Here is an 18,911-nt window from a genome sequence, read left to right on the forward strand (position 1 = left end):
CGCATTCCTCTTTCCTTTTGCTGCCGAGGCTTTTTCCTGTACCTCCATGTATCTATCACTCTCATTTACCCATACTCCAAGGTACTTGTATTCACTTACCCTCGGTATTTCTTGGCCTTGTATGGACACCGTCTGATCACAGGGATCATTGAATACCATCAATCCACACTTCGTTACACTGAATCCTAGTCCAAGAGCTTCACCTTCCCTTCCGCATATATTCGCCAGCTGCTGTATATCATCTCGACTGTCCGCAAATAAGACGATATCGTCCGCATAAAATAAACCTGGAAGCTTCTGCTCAATCATCATGCCGCCCTGTTTGTGTGACAGATTAAAACCAATGTTGCTACCTTCTTGCGCTTTTTCCATACTCACCATGTACAGCATGAATAACAGCGGGGACAAAGGACATCCCTGTCTCAGACCCCTGCTAACCTCAACGTTCTCTTTGCTACGCATTCCTTCCCACTCTATGCAAACTGTATTTTCTCGGTATATCTCCCTCAAAAGCTGTATACAGTCGTCGCCCATGCCCATTCCTTTCAATATATCCCACAAAAGTTCCTGATTAACGTTGTCGTATGCCCCAGTGATGTCTAGAAAAGCCACGTACAAGGGCCTATTCTCTATTTTAGATATTTCTATACACTGAGTGAGAACAAACAGGTTATCGTCTAACCGCCTGTCGACTCGAAATCCGTTCTGAAGTTCTCCCAAAATATCGTTATGTTCGGCCCATGTTTCTATTTTCATTTTTACTGCTTGCATCGCCAACCTGTATAGTACCGATGTAATGGTTAGTGGTCTATACGAGCGAATCTTGTCCTTTTCTCCCTTGCCTTTATAGATTAAGTTCATTCTACTTTGTCGCCAACTGTCCGGTATTTGTCCGTCCTTTAAGCTTTTTTCTACTGCTTTTAACAATGCTTCTTTAGTGTTATGTCCTAGTTCGTTAATGAGGCTAACGGGAATCCCATCTAGACCCGCGGCAGTGCGCTTTGGAATTTTTCCTTCGGCCTTTTTCCAGTTGAAATTATCAAGTACTAGCTCTTCCTCTGTTGCTTTCTCCGCCACACTTTTACTCACCGGGGAGATCCCCTGGACGCTCTTTTGAAACGAATCGGCTGTTACCTTTTGGATGTAACCTAGCGCTTCGTACCCTTCCAATTGATTTCCTCCTTCATCTAGAATATGTTGTTGCGTTGTGACAGACTTCCTACCTAGCGCCTTTATGTGGCTCCAAAAAATCCTAGGCGCGGCCTCCTTTTTTTCGTGTATCTCTGTCATCCAGCGTTCACTTTCACCTTTAATTTTTGCCTCTACCAATTTCTGTACAAGGGATTTTTTCTCTAAATATATTTCCCATATTTTTTTGACTTCGTCCTGCGGCCGCTTCTCCTTTTTTGCCTTTCTATGCTCCCGTGATGCTTCGCGTCGCTTCTCGATCGCCTCCCGGATTTCCTTGTTCCACCAACTTTTTGGCTTCCTTTTTCCTTTCCAGCAAACAGTTTTCTTCTCTTTCCCTATCTCCTTCGTCATTAGATGTAACAGCTCACTATACTCCCAGTCCTTGCCTGGTATTTCGCCTACTTCTTCCTCAACTCTTGCGGCTATATTTATTATTTGTTTGTCATTTAAATACGAGCTGCCAGACTTTGATTCCATGCTCATATTTTCAGTTTCGTATCCCATTTGTAATGTTATTCGTTTGTGATCACTACCCAAGCTGTTAATGCCTTCCTCGTCTATCCTCATTTCTGTCAGTTTGTGGTAAATTCCTTCAGTCATGAGACAATAATCAATACTTGATTGCTTGTTTCCGACTTCCCATGTGATCTGGCCGTCACATTTAGGCCCCGTGTTAACTATCTCCAGACTATGTTGCTCGCAAAGATCTAGTAATAACTTCCCATTGGTGTCTGAATATCCGTCAAGGTCATGTATGTGGGCATTCATGTCCCCTAGAAGGATGATTTCGGCCCCATTACCAAATTCCTTAATATCCGCACTCATGCAATCCACTATCTCCTGATTCTTTTCTCTGCAGTTATTCCCCGTCCACAAGTAGGCTACCCCTAGCCACGTTTCCTTTCCACCTACTGTGCCCAGAATCCAGAGGTGCTCTGAACACGTCTGTTTCACTCTAACCCATTTGGCTCCGCGGTGAATTAGCATTCCTACACCCCCACCTTTCCTTTCCGATATGGTCCTGTTACACCCTTCCCAAACATAATTTTTAATATGTGGTGGCTCTTCCAAGTCTCTAAGGTGTGTTTCTGTAACCGCATACACGCCTATCTGTTCTTTGTTTAACTGCTCCTCAATCTCTAACCATTTTGCCTTCTTCTTTGCATGAGTTTTAGCAGCGCCGTCTCTAGGTTGAATGAGTTAGTTCACAGCGCCACCACTACCCTTATTTTTGTAGCAATGTCAAAGGTACAGTTTCCCTTCTGTAAGTGAATTGTGTTTGCGTGGTGCGAAGTCACGTTTCTAGACTAGGTAAGTTGCAAAACTCCCCACGTCAGATTACTCGGCACAGGGCGCCAGGACAGCTTTTGGTTTGGTGGCGCTAGCGGCGCAACAAGCTTTCGCTAGCAGACGAAAACGCGTAGTCGTCATGGCAAGACGCCGTGGCGGCCGTTCTGAAAGAGCTTACCAACAGTATATTATCGAGATTCGCTGTGCTGCCGCAGAAACCTAATGCTGCGTAATATTTAGTGGTGTAACGCAAATACAGTATAATTATGGTTTTCTCAACTGCCCACAATAAACAATGCTTGATATATATAGCATAACATACGAGTCTGTCGATTAGTTGCTAGTAGGTGTACGTTCGCAATAGATTTTTAGACGCGAAAAACCCAATTACAATGTCTGGCATCCTCTTTTGTGGCTGTGTTTTTTAGCCTTGAAAATAAATTACAACAATGCGGCGCAATCTTGTGGCTTTTGTCTGGTTATGTAGTCAGCTTTTTTTTTTCATGTCAGTCACATTCTTTAGCAACTTAGACCGTCGAAAAGCTACGCTTGCGGCCATTTTATTGAGCATGTCTTCCCTCTGCTTCTTTTGTAGTTCCTCCAATGAAACCTGTTAACACAGCTGCAGCCAAAGCTTCGAGCAGAGATCGCACTTTGGTGTATCGGTGAGTACTTCGCAGTAATTGCTCACGAGTCTGCCTGCTGGCGCATTGGGACAACATGCCCCGCCGCAGTGGTCTAGTGGCTAAGGTACTCGGCTGCTGACCCGCAGGTCGCGGGATCAAATCCCGTCTGCAGCGGCTGCATTTTCGATGGAGGCGGAAATGCTGTAGGCCCGTGTGCTCAGATTTGGGTGCACGTTAAAAAACACCTGGTGGTCAAAATTTCCGGATCTCTCCACTACGGCGTCTCTCATAATCATATGGTGGTTTTGGGACGTTAAACCCCACATATCAATCAATTGGGACAACATCAACACACTTGCAGCTTTTCTATGTCCTCCAGAAGTTCGGCCCATTGGGTGATGGTATCTGCATTACCAGGCGACTTGGCTAAGTGATGGTGACGGCTGCTAATGGTGACTGTCATGTCTTCTGCGGCGACAACGCATTTCTCCACAAATAGCGCTCTTTTTTTTTTCTTTGAGCCCGAGAAACACCACAAGACGTCTTGTCTCGCCATTCTCAACAACTTTCCGCCAGCATGCAAAATAACGTTTTCTATGTCTTGAAGCGAAACGACAACACTAGTTAATTGACGGCATGTCGAGACTTATTTCACTGTATTCGAGCTCAGTGCTCGGAGATAGTCAATTCTTTTTCGCCGATGATATTCCGGAAAATACCCCACTCCTATCGGGCAGCTTTTGCTTCTTTGTCGCGGGCCCCGCGACAAAGGTAAGCGGGCGAATTCGGGAATACTCGTGGAACGCATCCTTCGACGAGGTCCCACTTTTCTCTTGCGATTTGTACCTTCTTACCATATCACGTGAGTGAAAGTCTTCAGGATGTCCTTCTCATGAAAGTTCATATCACACACACGTGAGGTGCTGAGGCAGTTTCTTATCTGCACGAGGAATAGCGTGGTCCCATACCTCTCGCTGCTCAGGTACACGTGGGCACAAAAGAAATGTCGCGGTGTCTCTTATTTCCTGTAGCTACTCCACAGCCGAGAACGCAACATCCGGGCATGATGAAAACACGCAACACATACAGGGCAGAACAGGGCGCTCTGAAGCACAAAAATTATAACGCAGAAAGAAGCCTCCACAGATATCGACGCACTGCAACATGCACAGCGATGGAGGTTACGGGAGTGACACGAGCGAGCTAGGTGTTCTGTGAGCGAGCATGCAGTGAGTGAATCTGGATGCGACAGCAGCGCCATATTTGTCGCTGGCAGCGGCGGCGCCGCGCAACATCGCTCAGTTTTGCAACTTACCTAGTCTAGAAACGTTGGTGCGAAGTACGAGCCAGCCAGCGCTGAGCCAGCAGATTGCGAGTTACTTGTGCTTGTAATTGTGTGTAACCGTTGGTGAATCAACGTCGCTCAGCGAGCGCTGAAGACGTCGAGGACCACTGCGAGGCATGTCTGTGAACACTGCTCATGCGCCGGGCGGCGTTCTCATCTTCAAAGGCGAGTTGTAAGTTTCCGTTGCTGTCATTATTATTGGCGACCGCCGTGGACGACGTTTTGGCACTCTCCTCGGTGTTGGTCGATGGAACGCGTGGATGGCTTTTATTATGAGTGACATGCCGTTGCTTGTGTTGGCACATATGTTTTGTTTCGAGCCGCCCAATGTGCCGTGCTTTGCAAATCTTTGCGTCAGCTGATGGATGTAGTTTCGTTTTCTAGAATTTTCCGTAGACGAATGGCTGGGCGTCGCGCTAGATCGCGTGGAAATACTTTGTCGGTTAGAGGTGCAATCTCCAGTTCTTACCATCGCGTGTCGTGCAAACTTTGCATGGAACGTAGTGGGCCGTTGTCAGTTCAGCAGCAATGGAGGTTTGCACCTGTGGTCGAGTGCAGATGGGCGGCCTCAGTTCACGGTTCAGGAGAATTGCGGGCGTTTTCTTTTTCGCTGCGCTGCTGTTTTCCGAGTAGGCACCAGGCAGATTACGCGATTTATTAACATCCTGCTGCTGTTGCTGTGTAAGCGATCAGTGCGCGGCTTGTTCTGATGGTTTCTAGTGCGACGCCGGCCACCACCACTACTGGGCTTCAAAACGCGGCGAATGCGTATTATTTCGCTAAACTTATTGTCTTGCGGTCTGATGAAACTGTTTTGATTGTTTAAAGTACCTTGCTGCACTATTATCTTGGGTTCACACCGACCTTTCTTCCTGGTTTCAGTCCAAACGGACCGTTTCATTGAAGCCAATATGAACTTACCGCCTGGCCTTGAAATGTTCACTACATTCAGCCTTCTAGGTGTAGGTGATATTAAAGTTCGGGACGGTAGTTCAGCTGCAGCATCTATTCAACTAGCTCTGAAGTGAATTTTTAGTAAGTTGTGGACAGTAGGGCCTTGCGTTGAGAAATTGTATACTATCCAGTTTTGTCAATATAGACTTACTTCCATATTCCAGAGCGTCCCTTCACTCCACCTTCTTTTCATAAGAGTCTCTAGACATTAGAACGAGTCTCTAGTCATATAAGTGATAATGTGCAGTGATTCTTGAGAAGTCATTTTGAGTTCGAGTTTATTTAGCCACGTGACAAATACACAGAACACACATTGTATATGGGATTTGGTGGGAAGGAAAAAAAGCTGCATGTCATAGCTTGACTGACCCTTTCACCTAGGAAAAAAGTTACGGAATTACAAAAGGCAGCGAAAATCAATAATAGGAAAGAACGAGCATGTGGCCCATGACAGCAAAATAGCAACTCTTAAATACCTACAGAACTATTCATAACATAGCAAATCTAAGTAAGCATAACAGAAGTCACCCAACATTCATAAACGACACAATCAGCACATCCAATTTAACATATCTGTTTTAGACAATATACGCAGATTATCAATACCATTGGTTCATTGCACTTGGAAAGCAGTAATGTAGTGCTTTAAATCCATAGTTGGTGACTCGACTGGCAGGATTAGGTTGCAAAGCGGCCAATGTATGTGAAAGGGTACTTTCTCCGCGTATTTCTCATTTGAAAGCGGAGGACTGTGCTCAACTCGGTCAAGGGAAGCTTGAAATGCGAGTTTGTGTCAGAATTCGGGGTTCAATCACAATGGAAATAGTGAAAGCAAAACAAGCTAGCATCCTCAATAGAGTGAACTCAGCTTCTTGGCGCATCATCCTCGAAGTTTTGTTCATTTAGTAGCTAGCTAAGGTGTACGTAGGCATGAAAACGGAGTATAGCATGTCATGCCTGAGGTTCTCTAGGCAATATTGCCTGTTGGCAGCTAGAGTTGATATGCTTCGAGCTCACATGGCCCTTCACATACAGAGTTATTCTTTTGAGTGCCAATTTTTTACTGATTCTTCAGGAAGGCACCCTTATAGTAAGAGCCTGAAGTGCATTTGAAATATTATATTTATTTGTATAACACTCTCAAGCATTTGTTCGATTCTACAGAGTTTACCTCTGCAGCTTGTAAGAAAATCAAGTACCCTTTTCCAATGAAGGGGGGCAAGGGAGACACAGGGCTAACATCATTCATTGCACGTACAATGCAGTTAAAAGGAAAAGGCGGTGAAGAACAAGCCCTGGAAATTTCGAGTACCTGGGGTAAAGATTACCGTGCACCTAAATCTGAGCTTGAGGGCCTACAGCATTTTCCCCTCCATCGAAAATGCAGCCAACGCAGGCGGAATTCGATCCCGCGATCTTCGGGTCGGTAATCGAGCCCCATAACCACTAGATGTGACGCTCATCTTGCTAACACGCCTCTTTCTCTAAGCGTGCTTTTGTGGTTATCATCTACATAAATCACAATGGTTTGTTTCATAAAATAGTCATGAATGTTTGTCGTTAGGATGGAGATGTACCAAGCATCATTGAAGGTATATCCACTTTGAAAGGTGCTATAGCCCTCAAATACCAAAACATACATTCGGCAAATCCTCCCTTATCAATGTACAGTAAATATTGAATTTTCTCTGTAAAAGCACATTTTACTTTTTTGCTATTCTGGCTCCTATGGTGGAGAGATCAAACATGTGTTTTTTTTCATTGAATGATTGATATTGTACTTTTGCAAAATAAGTATTATACTTTTCACATATATTAAAGCTTGCGTGCACCATAATTTGCCTTGTTTGCTAAAATTCTAGTGTTTTGGTGCGTGTATTCATTTACATTATTACTAGTATTATATTACCTTCATTATCAGCTTCTCATCCATTTTCACTAAAATATTATAATTTGGGGTGTTAGTGTTTTAGCACCTTGCTTATCCTCATCGTATTTGTATTAACATAATTTCTTAAGGTGGTGGTCCCACTGCGGCTGCAACCACACCACATTTTACGCATTGTTTGCGGATGTACTGGGCTTGCTGCGCTTCACAAAGAAAACTGAATAGGGCTACTTCAGAAAGCTTATTATTCCCTCTTTTCAATGACATCTGATTTTATTGCCTGGTTGGAAGTGTTACCAAGTAGCATAAAAATAGTGTGAGCAATAAAAGCATTTTCGCTGAACAAGTCTCCGTTGTACTGCGAGTACGGGGAAACTATTCAACGTAACAAAGCGGAATTTACTGTGCCTTTAGAAGTAGTGCCATTCAAGGTTTCTATGAAGAGATATTGGACATAAAGTAATTAGTAATTTTTTATGTTCCAATGAAAAGGGGCAAAATAATGAAGGTTTGTGTAGGAATACATTTTTTTCTTTACATAGCAGAACCATAATATTTAGCGGTTATGTAGACTACATTAGACTTATATTCCATACGAAGTAGCTTAGTGCTTTGACGAAAACTAGATGAATTATTTTTGTGTCAATGGGGCAGTTTATGGCTTTACTTGGTCACGCATTACCGACAAAGCGACAAAACTATACTAGCTAATACTCTGAACGTCTATGCAATAAAGCAGCAGGCCCCTTTCTGTGATTCTATGAAGAGAAATTTCTTTTATCTTTATTAGGGAACCTACAAGACAGCATTGAATCTAGCAAAATTTTCTGCTGGCCAGTTTCGTATAATCTCGCTTTTCTTCTTCCTTTAGATGCTAACTACCAATGAGTATTGCACATTAGTATATGCATATTGTGTCTTATATCTATTTTTGCTCAGTGCTTCAACCTAAATATTTTCAATAAATCATAAATCTCATAGGCATTTTTTGGTGGTAGCTCCATATATATATAAAAAATTAAGTTGGTTTATGTGAGTTCAAACATTCGCTGAATGTGGTGCAATTAAACATAACAAAACTGGTAAAACAGGTATGGATTATAACTTCAGGCTTCATAGTTTGCCTCAAAAGGTATGTCTAGTTGTCGCACATAACGAACACCAACTGTAAAAGCAGATGGGCTGAGTAAAGAATCCTTTCCACTCACACAATTTCAGCTGGTGGGGCGGTGTCATCAAGTGGCAAATGGTTTCCATACGCTGGAAAATTGCGCGCTCGTCACTCGTTCGCAGAACCAGCGTTCCCCGTCGCGTCTTTAGTAATGTGCATCTCTTCGTGGTTCAGCTGCGCGTGTCTTGCGCGTTCCTTTGAGTTATTTAAATGCCTGTGAGGCTTGAAATTGTGAAAGAAAGGACGCTGACATGCCGTGGGAATGTTATGTATGTAGTGCCGCTTCAAAGGGGGCACAATATTTTTTTTTCTTTCTTGCCTTGCATATGAAGACTGTTCAAATTTCACATACTCGACAAAATACAAAATTACCACAAAATGTAATGAAAAACAGTGAGCTCTGAGCTGACTATTAGTCAATACTTTGGCATTCGTAGCAATGTTTCGGTGCTCACAGTCCACTCTGGTACATCCTCTTGTCCCTTCACTAATTAAAAAAACTGGCACACTGATTCGCAGAAATGTTGTCACACAGATCGCACTTCTACATCCATATTTTTGGTCGACGTTCCCAAGTGTTGTAATTGCCGAGAATTTCAGAGTAAGCCTGTATGGTCAACGAAGAATAACCTGACTTTGACGCCCATGAGAATGGGCACATGAAAAAAATAGTGCTCATACTTATACGGTAGCGCTGACGAACATTTTAGATGAGAAGAATGTCTTTGCGTACTGGGGACACTTTTGGCGTCTATCAGCGTATCTATCTATCTATCTGTCTGTCTGTCTGTCTGTCTGTCTGTCTATCTATCTATCTATCTATCTATCTATCTATCGATCGATCGATCCATCCATCCATCCATCCATCCATCCATCTAGCCACTTACGTCTGTGTAGTAACTAGCCCAAAGTGACCGAGCCGGACTGAGAACCAATGCAGAAAGCCTTCATTTTGCAGACGAATAAGTGTATACATAGGTGGCTTGCCTTTGACGTAACGCAAGTGGATGACGTTGAACACGTTTTGACACTGCACTTGTTATCACTTCTCTCTTTCTTTTAAAGATTGAGTCTTTGCATGGGCCTTCGTAGTCAGGTAGACCTTCGTAAGACTTGAGGAGTTAGGGAAGCAGCCACAGCTGGAAGAGATGTTGGTAGCGTTGCCGAAGAAACGGGAACAGCGTTCATGCGTGCTGGAGTGACCGGGCTTAATAGCCTCTCCTGTGGTGACGCTGCTCCGCGTTGTCGCGGCAGGGCCATACCGATTCAGAAGTGTCCGCCTTTGGAGCCCCGGGTGACATTCGCGAACGAATCTGGTCTAAGTGACGCCGGGTCGGCCCTTCTGGTGTGTCGACTTTCACGAGGCGCGAACCTTCAGAGCCTCTAATGACGCCTGGGCACCACCGCCTTCCGTGTCCAAAGTTGCACACCCACACCGAATCTCCGGGCTGGAATCTGGAAGGCTGCGACTGACTCCGAGATAAAGATGGCACACAAGTATCCAAGCGTGAACGCACTTGATAATTAAGCAGCAGTTCCAAAGGAGACTTTCCGCACGGTAGAGGCGTGCGTCGGTAGCCTAGCGGTACTCGTGCTAGTTTAACTTCGAGGTCGTTTATCATCGAGTGTTTAAGTAGACCGTCCTTAATAGTGCAAACTGTGCGTTCCGCAACGTCATTCGATTGTGGGTGGTAAGGGGCACTGCGTAGATGCGTTATGTTGTTATCTGTCATGAACTGGCCAATCTGCTGACTTGCAAACTGGGGCCCGTTATCAGACACTACAGTTTGCGGCAAACCAAAACGCGCGAATAATTCGCGGAATCGTGTAATTGACACCGACGCCAGCCAGGAGCAGCGAACAAGCCGCCGGCAGCAAGGTCTACCATCGGAGTGCGGGCCTCTACAAGACAAGGCTCAGAAGACGAAGGCCATGACCTCGACTGCGGCTACAATTACAACCGCTGTGTCACAGCCTGCGATTGTCGTGCATCGGCCACGGCCAAGATAGCCACCAACTTTCCGTGGGTCATCGTTTGAAGACCCGGAGACCTGGCTGGAGACCTAAGATCGTGTCACCGCCCTCAACCACTGGGACATGAAAGAGAAGCTCCATCGCGTGTACTTCTATCTAGAAGAGGCTGCAAGGATTGGCTCGAAAATCGGGAGTCTGCGCTTCAAACCTGGGATGCCTTCTGCGGCACATTCCTGCAAGTGTTCATGAGCGTCGCTCCCAAAGAGAAGGCCGCTGCTTTGCTAGAAACCCGGGTGCAGCTACCAAAAGGGAAGTGTCGCGATTTTTACAGAAGAAATGACCCACCTCTTCCGTCACACTGACCCGGATATGCCTGAGGAAAAAAGTTTGTTTCTTCATTTGAGAGGTCAAACAGGAGACGTTCGTGAGATTGATAAGAAATCGACTGAAGACCGTTCACGCATTCCTCCCAGAATTGACTACAATTGAGAAGGCGCTGGAGATGCGCACTTGTCAGTTCAATCGCTGCTCGATGCCAGAGTATGCAAATGTTCATGCAATCTGCTCTGATAACCTGCGCGAGACTATCTGAGTGATCGTGCAGGAGGAGATGCGAAAGCTCTTAATATTGGCGCAGCCTTAACCGGATTCGATTGCCGACATTGGCCACGAGGAAGTCCGCGATTGCTTCCAGTTCCTGATGAACTGCTACCCCAGCACGAAGCTATGAGTTAAGATGCTACAGTTCACCGCAACGCTTCTTCAGCGCCGCAATAAGACGCTGCCCCACGTCAATTCCACTGCAGCCACGGCCTACTGTCCACCCGCCAGCCAGCGCCAGGTTCTGAGGAAAACCGACTTGTGGCGTGCCCCTGACTACCGACCCCTGTGCCATCACTGCGGAGAAGCTGGGCACACCTATTGCCGCTGCCAGTACCACCAAAAGAAACTGCGTGGTTTCACCACCTATGCATCGTGTACTCATCGGGGCGAAAGTCTGCACGACATCACTGACTACTTCGTAGCAACACAGTGGACGCCCCGAGCATCCTCACGTTCACCATTACCCAGTCACTGCATGTCATCTCGCCACTGGCCGTACACTGGCCTGACCTGGGGCCGGTCACCTAGCCTGTATTTGGAAAACTAAGGACAGCAACCAATGGAGGTGCGGTTACCGTTTGATGAACAACCGAAGATCCGCCGCCGCCAAAGGCGCCGCGACGCAACTTGAAGAACCAGCCGCAACGTCAAGGTAGTCCCGATGTTGAAACTTCGTGGCCAGAAGAAGACCTGATGACGCAACGTTAAAGGAAGGGTACAAAATGTCGTAGCCGTGATCCAAATCCGTGACCTAACCGCAACACCAGGCGACGAATTAGCGACCTCGACATCCTCATCGACGACCACAGCATCATAGCTCTCGTCTACACTGGTGCCGACTATTCCGTCATCAGTGGCACTTTCATCGTGAAGTTGAATAAAGTTGGGACTGCTTGGGCAGGCCCTGCAATCCGTACAGGCCGAGGCCACCTAGTAACACCAGAAGGAATATGCGCAGCCGGAGTGGCCATCAACAGCCGCATGCATCCCTCAAGCTTCCTCGCGCTACAGCATTGCTCGAGATGTCATTCTTGGAATGGACATCTTGAGCCTCCATAGTGTGGTCATCGACCTGAGAACAAAGTCGATAACAATATCCCGAGAAAAAGCACTACCGCCACTAGTAGAACTCGCTGTTGGGCTAGTTGGCACATGTCTTGATTAAATAGTCAACTTTGCGCCTTTATGGGGACAAGCCTTGACAAGCTGTTATGAAGAACTTTGTCTCAGTAAAGCGAAATGTGGCTAGAGCTATGTAAAAGGTATGCGCTTGATGATTTGGCAAAAGAAATAGCTATAAGCAAGAGGGACGGGCTGGATACTTTCTTCATGACAGAGACGGACAAACCGAGCACTCCGTTTCAGGCAATTGTAAGTGAAAAAGAATCATGGTAAAGAAACGTCAGCCACTTTCTGACAAATAAGCTTAACTTGCTTAGGGTTACACTCTCACGGTAAAGAATAAGGACGGTGCGCATCTAAATGCACATGTTACAGTCTGTGAATGCGCACCATGCTTCACTCAGATTAGGATCCTGGGAAGGAATACAAACAAGTTAGCACGAGAAATTTTGGAGGCATATGACCTAAAGAAACGGGGTATTAAGTATGTTAGCGAAACGTCACTCAACCTGTATGAGTCAGAAACACCTTCTTTAGAGAGCATGCGTCTGATAGCGCGATTAAGGCAATCAACACCTGTTGGTCAAACGCGATATGTGTTGCACAAGGAATCGCCGAGCTGCGAGGAGGAAAGTCAACAGTTATGCTCAAATTTCAGCAGTGAGTACACACGAACAAAGGTAGAACGACAGTTATGCTCAAATTTCAGCAACGAGTACAAACATGTGAACAAAAGTAGAACCGTAGCCTTCATCGACGAAATTATGGAATTTAGTAATGGGCTTTCGCCCCTGCCGATTGTGCAGAACCTACTACAAGGAACGAAGCTTCTCACCCAGCTTTCGAGCTCAATCCGAGCCTTCCGAAACTAGCAAGAACAGCTGACGGCTCTGCTCTTGCAGTACAAGGACTGCATTTCGTCATCATCGAAAATTTGCCAGATCCCAGTGGCAAAACATCACATCGTAGCAGAGGAAGCCTGACAACTATGGCAGAGCCTCTACGGAGTTTGAACGCGAAAATTCGAGGTCGTAAAGAGGCAAGTCGACGAAATGCTACCCAACGACATCATTCAACCGTCTAAGAGTACGTGGGCGTCATCCGCCGTGTTGCAGAATAGTAGCACGAAACCCTACGTTTCTGTGTCGATTATAGCTGCCTCAACAAAATCACAAAAAAAGATATTTGTTCTCTCTCACGGATAGACGACGGCTTGGATCGACTCCCCAACATGAAGTACTTTCCGTCAATAGACCTGAAGACTGGCTACTGAAAAATCGAGTTGACGAAATAGACCGAAAAAAGATGCCGTTTATAACACCAGACGGCCTTTTCGAGTTCAAGGTCATGCCCTTTGGTCTTCGCTCGGCACCTACGACTTTTCAATACATTGTGGACGCAGTGCTAGCAGGATTAAAGACTTGTCTCGTTTACTTTGACGATGTCGTCGTGTTTTCCTCGAGCTTCAACGAGCATGTTCGGTGCCTTTAAGCTGCACTTTAAGCCATTGAGACCTCTGAACTCACCCCGAAGCCAGAAAAGTGCCGCTTTGTGCATGAGGAAGTTTTGTTCTTGGCCCACATGATAAGCAAGTCTGGAGTGCGACCTGATCCGCAGAAGACAGTCGCCATCGCTGCATTCCCGCTGTTCGCTGAAAAGAAGGCTGCGCTTCGATTTTTGGGCCTGTGGGCCTATTACAGGCACTTCATCAAAAACTTTGCCCGCATCGCCGAGCCACTCGCTAATCTTACGAGGACCGACATTGAGTTCAAGTGGGAAACGCCATAGGAGGAAGCATTAGGGGAACTAAAATAGCGCCTGCAGATGTCTCCTTTACTTGCGCATTTAGACGAAAACACTGAAACAGAAATGCACACTGATGCAGGCAGCATAGAACTCGACGCCGGCCTTGTGCAGAGGACTGACTAACTGTAAACGGTTATTAGTTATTCTAGCAGGTCGCTATCCAAAGCGGAAAGCAATTATTCCACAATAAAAAAGGAGTGCCTTGCCATCATCTGGGTGACATCAAAGTTTCGTCCTCACCTCTAGGGCAGGCCCTTCAAAGTTCTGAGCGACCACCACGGCTTTTGTTGGCTAGCTAACTTGAAGGACTTTTCAGGTTGCCTTGTGTGGTGGAGCCTGAGGCTTTAAGGATACGACACTACCATCGTTTTAGAAGTCGGGTAGAAAACACTCTGACGCCGACTGCCTGTCTTGAGCTTTCGTTGACTCATCACACCCGATGACCTGAATGACGACTGTTTCTTGGGAACGATAACTGCCGACGAGTTCGCTGAACTGACAGCGGGCCGACCCGAAACTTAGGGGCCTAATTGAATATATCAAGGGCGGGACCTCCGTTGTTCTGATTGTATTCAAGTGGGTGCTTGTGTCGTCACTGCAAAACGGCTCCCCCCGCCTCAAAAAAAGACTTGCTGCTTCGAGCCAGGTACCTTCATGTGGTGCCTTCAGCTGTGCGACTAAAACTCCTCCAGGCCTTGCATGATGATCTGACGGCAGGATACCTTGGTGTTTCCTGCACACTCGCGAAGATACCAGAAAGGTACTATCGGCCACGCCTTACTGGAGACGTCACCTGTTACGTGAGGACATGCTGAGACTGTCAACGACGGAAATTACCACCCATAAGACCAGCAGGCTTCCTCCAGCCAATTAATTCTCCCCGGCGACCGTTCCAGCAGATCGGAATGAACCTCTTGGGACCGTTTTCAACGTTGACTTGCGAAAATAAGGGGATCGTTGTAGCTACTGACTATCTCACCTGCTATGCCGAAACAAGAGCCCTGCTCAAAGGCAGTGCCGCTGAGGTAGTCAACTTCTTCGTTGAAAACATCGTCCTTTGGCATGGCGCCCCAGAGGTTGTGAACACCGACAGAAATAGGCGTTTACTGCTGACCTGACTCAAGCAATCCTGAGATTCAGCCAGACAAGCCACAGTGGTACAACCGCATACCACCCACCAATCAATGCCTGACCGAGTGTCTAAGTAAGGCTATCGCTGATGTGGTGGCCATGTACGTCGATGTCAAGCACATGACGTGGGATGCAATCCTTTGGTACGTGACCTTTGTGTACAATACGGCCGTCTAAGAAAGGATGCAGATGACGTCGTACAAGTTGTTCTATGCAATGAGCCCAGTGACGACGCTCGATGCTACGCTTCCACACATCGCTGACAAAGAGATCCTTGCTGTCACCGCCTACCTTCAGCGCGCTGAAGGAGGTCGTTAACTCGCCTGCCTGTGCATAAAGAATCAGCAGACGACAGACAGCCGCCGTTTTAACCTCGACGAAGCTTCTTGGAATACCAACCTGGTAACCGAGTTAGGGTGTAGACGCAGATACGCTGGCGTGGACTCGGTGAAAAGCTTCTGCGACGGTACTTCGGACCGTACAGGGTAGTTCGACGTCTAGGTACATTTGACTACGAGGTTGTTCCCGATGGCATTACGGCGCCGTGCACGATCTGAAGTTGTTTATGTCGTGTGCTTCAAGCCATTTCATGCTCGAACCTGAGGACTGTGTTTTGTCTTTGCTGCTGTGTTTAATTGCTTGTACTTATTGTTTATTTTCTTTATTATTTTACTTTAGTCTTTTTGTTAAAGCATCGGGACTATGCCTTTTTCATAGGGGGGGGGGGGCAATGCCACATTCTAAGTTATGTTATTGCCCCGTTTCACTGTCAGTAATTCTCAGTATAAACCATGCCTACGGTGTTCAAGAAGCTTCGGGACTGCAGTAGATCATTTTGTTAAGATTGTGTCCACTTCGTGAGCACTACAGATTATTCTTGAATCTACTGCACCGTTAGCAATAATGCTAGAATATTTGATGTCAAGTGTATAAGTGCCGACGTGCTTCGCTGCTTGGCAGTTGATCGATGGCCGATGCAATCAGAGCCAATGTCTTGCTGCAATCTGACTTTCCTTTTATGTGGCCAGAAGTTTGGCCCAAATGAAAGCAAACAAACATTATTCAACCTGCAGTCTGCTCGCTTCGTCCAGATCATGACCCTATGACAATAATATAGGGCCCCTGTTTAGCGCTAGCCTGCTCTGCAATGATACAGCACAGGGCGGAAAGCCTCACAAAGAGCCTTCAAGGAAAATCGTCACTGCTGAAACATTCTCTCGTAAAGTTTCATTTCATTGTAACAATATTTATTTTATTTATTTATTTAGTGCATACTGCGAACCATAAATGGTCCAAGCAAGAAGGGCACATCACATACAAAAAACAGGAATAACATGCACCATACATAATGCAATTCACTCTACTTAATTCACAATGAATGGGGATCACATAATTTGTTCTAATCAGACACTGTCTGTGGAAAAAAAGAATACATAAAGACATCAGTTTTTGCGAAATATGGGGTAAGCAAATTGGGATGGTGATGTCGGGTCTGCCTAGTTGATATGAAAGATAGATACGGTGATGGATCAACGGCGAGTTAATTGTTAAATAACAAGAAAAGGAAATCAAGCCGTTGTTTGAGTCTGCGCGAAGCAAGTGGCTGAATGTCATTTGCAGTCATTAGTGCAGAGGAAGATTCAGATGGTAAGTATTTGTTGTATATAGAACAAACTGCTTTCCTTTGAACCTTCTCAATTTTATCAATATTGAACTTAGTGTAAGGATCCCATACTGTGCTGGCGTATTCTAATTTAGGTCTTACAAAATAAAAACTAAGAAGCTTTCCATTTGGAGGGCAGTTACGCAGTTTATGTCTTAAAAAGCCGGGTTTTCGGAGGGCAGCTGAACATATGTTGTCTATGTGGACGTTCCAGGATAAATTGTTAGTTATGGTCAAGCCCAAATATTTATAGCTAGTGACCTCTCTCAGGGATGACGGCCCTAGTTTGTAGATATAGTCTAGCAAATTTTTTTGACGTGTCAGATGCATACAGACACTTTTGTCTACGTTGAGGGTCATTCCCCATTCATTACACCACTGATCTATATTGGAAAGATTTGTGTTAAGTTCATTTTGATCATGAACAGAGTAAATATCACGAATTAAAACACAATCATCGGCAAATAACCTAATTTGTACTGTAGGTGTTATGACATTGACAATATCGTTGATATAAATGAGAAAAAGCAATGGCCCCAGTACACTTCCCTGGGGCACACCTGATGAGACATGAAGAGATGGTGAACGGTGGTCAATAATGGCACAAACTGTGACCGGTTAGTAAGATATTCGGCAATCCAGTTCACGAGAATGTCTGGAAGGCCAATCCGCTTAAGTTTTGAATCAGTTTATCGTGAGGTACTCTGTCAAACGCTTTACTGAAATCTAAGAAAATTATGTTAGTTTGCCTATATTATCAAGATTTAGTGCAAATGAGTGGATTACTGTAACCAATTGCGTTACTGTTGAATATCCCTTTCTAAACCCGTGTTGAAATTGTGTCAAAATAGAATGTTAGTCCAAAAAATTTACTATTTGGGTGGCAATAATATGTTCAATTAATTTATAGCAGGATGATGTTAGAGATATAGGACAATAATTTTGAGGAGAAAGACGGTTCCCTTTTTTAAATACGGGACTAATGCGAGCGGCCTTCCAGTCACCTGGTAGCTTTGATGCCAACAATAAAACACAAAAATTTTATACAGGAAATTTACGACATGTTCAGCATACCTTTGTAGAAACATATTTGGCAGATCATTCGGTCCACACGATGTTTTGGACTTAAGGTTTAAAAGCATCGCGAATACGCCAGAGTAAGACACAAAAGATGCTTCAGATGGATCGAAAACTTTACCGCTTGGTACGTATGTATTAGAACCAGAAAACACACTTTGAAAATACGAATTAAAATGCTCAGCAACCGCTTTTTGGTCAGGAACAATCACGCCCTCAATTGCTATTTCTGTCACGGGTTTCTTTTTGTCGGCAATATAATTCCAGAATTTACTTGGGTCATTTTTTATGAAATTGGGCAGCAGTGTCATAAAGTAGCGATCTTTAGAGGAGCGTACCGCTCGTGCAAGGCTGACCTTGAGGGTTGAAAGAGCACTAGTCTGCGCTTTCTTTTTCCGTGATTGCTTTATTTTTCGCTTTAAATGAATAATATCGCGCATAATCCAAGGAGTTTGTTTGTGAACTTTCTTACGTTTATTCGAAATGAAGTTGTCTATGCAATGGTGACACATTGCTTTAAATCGGTTCCACATTGTTCCGACATCTTCAGCATCAAATACGGCAAAACACGATTCCATGTAGTCTATCACAGATACGTCATCTGCTCGTGAGTAATCTTTGAAACTAAGAACCGACGATTTTTTATCGCTCGTGCATCTGGTAAGGGGAACGGATACACTAAGTTGTGATCAGACAGGCCCTGTTTCACGGAAACAGTGTGTTGCTCTAGTTCACGGCTTATAAATACCAAATCAAGATTGGAACTACTGGACCCATGCACACGGGTTGGCTCTTTCACAACTTGCATCAGGTTATGAGTAAGCATGACGTCGAACAAAGCCTCCGTCTCTTTTTTGTTCAAGGGCCCCGATGTAAAGCGTTCCCAGTCAACAGAAGGTAGGTTAAAATCACCAGCTAATAAAATTTTCTTATTGCGAAACTGAGACATATGTTCTCGTAATTTTGCCATGCATTAAAACGTAGCCTCAGGGGGTCTGTATACGGCATGTAAAATAAAACTATGGCTCCAACTAGACAGTCTGATGCATACACACTCTAGTTCATCGACA

At 45.2% G+C, this 18,911-nt stretch overlaps 1 protein-coding gene across 2 annotated transcripts in view; it reads left to right on the forward strand.

Moving 5' to 3' along the window:
- Window positions 1–4,420: 4,420 nt before the first annotated feature.
- Window positions 4,421–18,911, forward strand: part of LOC119162991 (WW domain-binding protein 2-like) — a 217,221-nt gene continuing 202,730 nt past the window's right edge. For both annotated transcript variants that reach the window (XM_037414876.2, XM_075882658.1), the window contains exon 1: window positions 4,421–4,624. In XM_037414876.2, coding sequence (XP_037270773.2) covers window positions 4,569–4,624 — 56 coding nt within the window. In that variant the 5' untranslated portion in view covers window positions 4,421–4,568. The remainder of the gene's footprint in view (window positions 4,625–18,911) is intronic.

This window comes from Rhipicephalus microplus, unplaced genomic scaffold, assembly GCF_043290135.1.
Source record: "Rhipicephalus microplus isolate Deutch F79 unplaced genomic scaffold, USDA_Rmic scaffold_13, whole genome shotgun sequence".
In the NCBI taxonomy this organism is placed as follows: domain Eukaryota; kingdom Metazoa; phylum Arthropoda; class Arachnida; order Ixodida; family Ixodidae; genus Rhipicephalus; species Rhipicephalus microplus.